This window comes from Macadamia integrifolia, unplaced genomic scaffold (assembly GCF_013358625.1).
Source record: "Macadamia integrifolia cultivar HAES 741 unplaced genomic scaffold, SCU_Mint_v3 scaffold520, whole genome shotgun sequence".
Taxonomy (NCBI): Eukaryota; Viridiplantae; Streptophyta; class Magnoliopsida; order Proteales; family Proteaceae; genus Macadamia; species Macadamia integrifolia.
In genome coordinates this window covers 278,224-282,123 of record NW_024870470.1, presented here as the reverse complement: position 1 = coordinate 282,123, position 3,900 = coordinate 278,224, and the positions used below count along the sequence as shown (strand labels likewise).

Genomic DNA, 3,900 nt, shown 5'->3' with positions numbered 1-3,900 from the left:
TCGCGGCAGAGGATGTTTTCACATCCATTCTTATTCAAATGGGCCGAATCATCAGATCTGATTCCTATTTTTAAATAATCATGGATAGGGTGTCAATAGGTCGGAATGTGCTGGTCTTGATTGGGCCTAGCAGGCCTGACGAGCTTATGTCCTCGGACCGTGATCTACCAATTTAAGGAATTAATCGGTCTCAGTCGGTCTTGTGTCGGGATCGATCAGGTTTGGGCTTTAATCGAGCTCTTAATCTGGCTAATCGAGCTATAATTGGGCCTTAAACGGGATAATGTACCAATAAAGCCTTAAATGGTCTTTACTTTTCTTATATTTAAGATACTTTAATCTATTTTGTTCAATCACCAACAATTTTGAAAAAATATTACCTTAATTTATATTTAATAATTGGTAAAGATATTATCAATTAAAAAAAATTCAAAATATACATATAAACGGTCGAGTTAAACGTGTCGGTTCGAGTTGGGCTTATAAACTGATCGGGTCAATCGGGAGGCCCATCAAGCTTACCCCTTGCACCGTGTATTACCTGTTTATAAATAAGATGGGCTTAGGCCTGACACGTTCAATAATTAGTACAAACTAATCTTTTAAATAATCAATTCTGATCGATCCAACCGGTGCGAACTTCGGATTGACACCCCCTGAAGATGGGAGTACAAGGGCAGGCTCAGCATTGGAACCATCTTGATTGATGAAAATTGACTCTTCATTGATAAAAATTTTGCAGGTAAAGCTATCCTGTGAAAGGGCCTCATTGAATAAACCCTTCATATAAATGTTTTGGTAAATTACATAATTACCCATTTTTGGGTTTTCTTTTACAAAATTTTCACAAAAAGTTTTCGTTAACAAAAATATTCAAAATTAGGTTTGGGTTTACAAAACTACCCATCCAAAGTTTCAGTTAACAAAAATACTCAAAATCAGGCTTGGGTTTACAAAACTACCCAAAATATACGTCAAGAATTCTTTGCAGATGAAGAGATGTCAAAGGCGCTTCTTACTTCCCAAACAAATCCTCTTACATCTATATATAAACGCTGGTTCATTAAGAATACATGATTCTTTATCTTCCACATATAATCATGTATTTTTTTATTACTAAAACTTTGAGTGGGTAGTTTTGTAAACCCAAACTGTAAACCCAAACTCAATTTTGAGTATTTTTGTTAACTTAAACTTTAAGTGGATAATTTTGTAAAGAGAAACCTAATTTTGGGTATTTTTGTTAACTAACTTTTGGTGGGTAATTTTGTAAAGAGAAACCTAATTTTGGGTATTTTTGTTAACTAACTTTTGGTGGGTAATTTTGTAAAGAGAAAACTCAGAAGTGGGTAATCATGTAATTTTTCATATTTTACAATTTTAGGTAAGGACAATATTAATTATTAGAATTATAACAAAAAAAAATATTAATTATAATAACACATAAGGGATGTCGACATTTTGGAGTATTGAGTCACTTAAGGTGCCGCACGTTCTTAAAAGGAGTAAAGGGCTAACCTACTTTTTAAGAGTTACAAAGTTAAATGAACAAATGACAACATTGTGTCAACACCCTTAGCGTTGGACCTGCAACATATTACAACATCTCACAAGATATAAAGTTATTCCCTAACTCCAAAATTAATTACTCTAATTATCCAATAGTCCCATTAATTAATTAGTGACTAATAACCCAAAATTTAATGACATACCATAAAATCTACATATAAAAAAGCAATACCCTTTAGAAATTTAATTATTTCCACTTAACACTTTCCAAGTGGATGGATGGGAATGATAATGAGGCCATGCAAACAGCTAATTTTGCTTTCCAATCTCTCTCTCTCTCTCTATATGTATATGATACCAACACACCTCCTTACACTACCACCAACACCTCTTTCTCTTCTTACTTGATTTCTTCTTTCAAGTTTCAATCATGGTAAAGCTTCAACCTTATTCCTATAAGGTCTTACAAATCTTCTTCTCTCTTCTTCTTCTTCTATTCCTTCCTGTCTTAGTATCAGGTGATTGTACATGTGATACTGAAGAAGACAAGGGACTTAACAGCAAAAAACATGAGGCACTTAGGTACAAGTTAGGTGCCATAGCTTCAATTCTTTTGGGTGGTGCAGTTGGTGTTTGTATTCCTGTTCTAGGGAAGAAATTCCCGGCATTACGACCGGAAAATGATATTTTCTTCATGATCAAGGCTTTCGCCGCCGGCGTGATCCTCTCAACAGGTTTCATACATATACTACCTGATGCATTTGATCAATTAACATCTCCATGTCTCAACCAGAGCATATGGGGTAGTTTTCCTTTCGCTGGCTTTGTTGCAATGGTTTCTGCAATTGGGACTTTAATGGTAGACACTTTTGCTAATAGTTACTTCCAAAGATCACAGTCTAATAAGGCTAAACCAGTGGACTCTGATGAGGAGAATGGTCAAGTTCATGTTCATACACATGCTACACATGGCCATTCACATGGGTCATCGGCTATTGTCTCCGGCGGTGGCGAATCGGAAGTTATCAGGCATCGTGTCATATCTCAGGTATATTAATCCCCAAGAATGGTTTCCCTCTTTGATCAACTTCTCTTTCTTCTTCTTCTTTGTAAGTTTCTTTCCTTTGATCAAAGTGATGATATATATATTGCAGGTTTTGGAGTTGGGGATTGTAGTTCACTCTATAATCATAGGGGTTTCATTGGGTGCTTCTGTAAGTCCTAATGTGATAAAGCCTCTATTTACAGCCCTGACTTTCCACCAGTTCTTTGAGGGCATGGGACTTGGTGGATGCATCACACAGGTATCTATCTCTTCCATCTGATTTCTTCATTTACACATTTATAGTACTTTTCTCCTCTCTAATCTTGGTTTTCACTCCAGGGCCCACCCAACTTTGTTGGGTTTTCAACTAGAACTAGCCCAACCCACTGACACTGATTTACTTGGATTAAACAACCCTTGTTTCAAATTCTCAGCCCATTAGACAAGACCCAATAATTGATCTTCCTCTTTAGTTACACTCTTTATGTTTCAAGGCTTAGTACTGGCTAAGAGCTAATTATATATACTTCCTCTGTTATCTTAATAGGCAAATTTCAAAAGCAGAGCTGTTGTAGTTATGGCACTTTTCTTCTCCCTTACTACACCAGTTGGGATCGCTGTTGGAATTGGGATAACAAATGTTTACGACGAAAATAGCCCGACGGCTCTCATCGTCGAAGGGGTTCTTGATTCTGCGGCGGCTGGTATTTTGATTTATATGTCACTTGTCGATCTACTTGCAGCTGATTTTATGAATCCTAAGTTCCAAAGCAATCTGAGGCTTCAGATAGGGGCACACATATCCCTTCTCCTGGGGGCTGGTTGTATGGCTGTTTTGGCAAAATGGGCTTGAGTTGTGGGCTTTCTGTTAGATGCCTTTTTTATTTTATTTTTTTTACTTATGAAGGTTTTGTTTTCCTCATTCAAGTTAAACCTTATGAAATTTACATTTCTTTTTTTTTGGGGAAAATTTTGGAATATATTTAGTCTAGATAGATGATGGTATAGTTTTATCTGTAAATATTTATGTCCAAATGGTTTATCTCTTTACCAAAAAAGAAAAAAAAATGGTTTATCTCTACTACTTGTCTCTTGAAGTCATTCTATTCTATCCATTTTCAAATAAAATTAATTCCAAAGCTAGAAATGTTTGATACCAGGTTAATGAAAACTTCAGCTAGTTGTTGGCATGTATGAAAAACCCTAATCTCATGAGACATTTGAGGCTGGAAGCATTATGATCGAGTGCCAATCAGTTGTCAAAAATATAGTTTTTAAAAATTTTTAGGGAGAGTGTTTCATTTGATGCTCATGTGCCACACCAAAAGGAGGGGAGGGTGATGAAT

At 35.9% G+C, this 3,900-nt stretch overlaps 1 protein-coding gene across 1 annotated transcript; it reads left to right on the top strand.

Annotated features, from left to right (window-relative positions):
- Positions 1 to 1,866: 1,866 nt before the first annotated feature.
- Positions 1,867 to 3,635, top strand: LOC122069008 (zinc transporter 8-like). Its single transcript, XM_042632930.1, has 3 exons — positions 1,867 to 2,557; positions 2,664 to 2,813; positions 3,102 to 3,635. The coding sequence occupies exons 1-3, from the start codon at positions 1,940 to 1,942 to the stop codon at positions 3,405 to 3,407; spliced, it is 1,074 nt and encodes a 357-aa protein (XP_042488864.1). The 5' UTR covers positions 1,867 to 1,939; the 3' UTR covers positions 3,408 to 3,635.
- Positions 3,636 to 3,900: the final 265 nt, after the last annotated feature.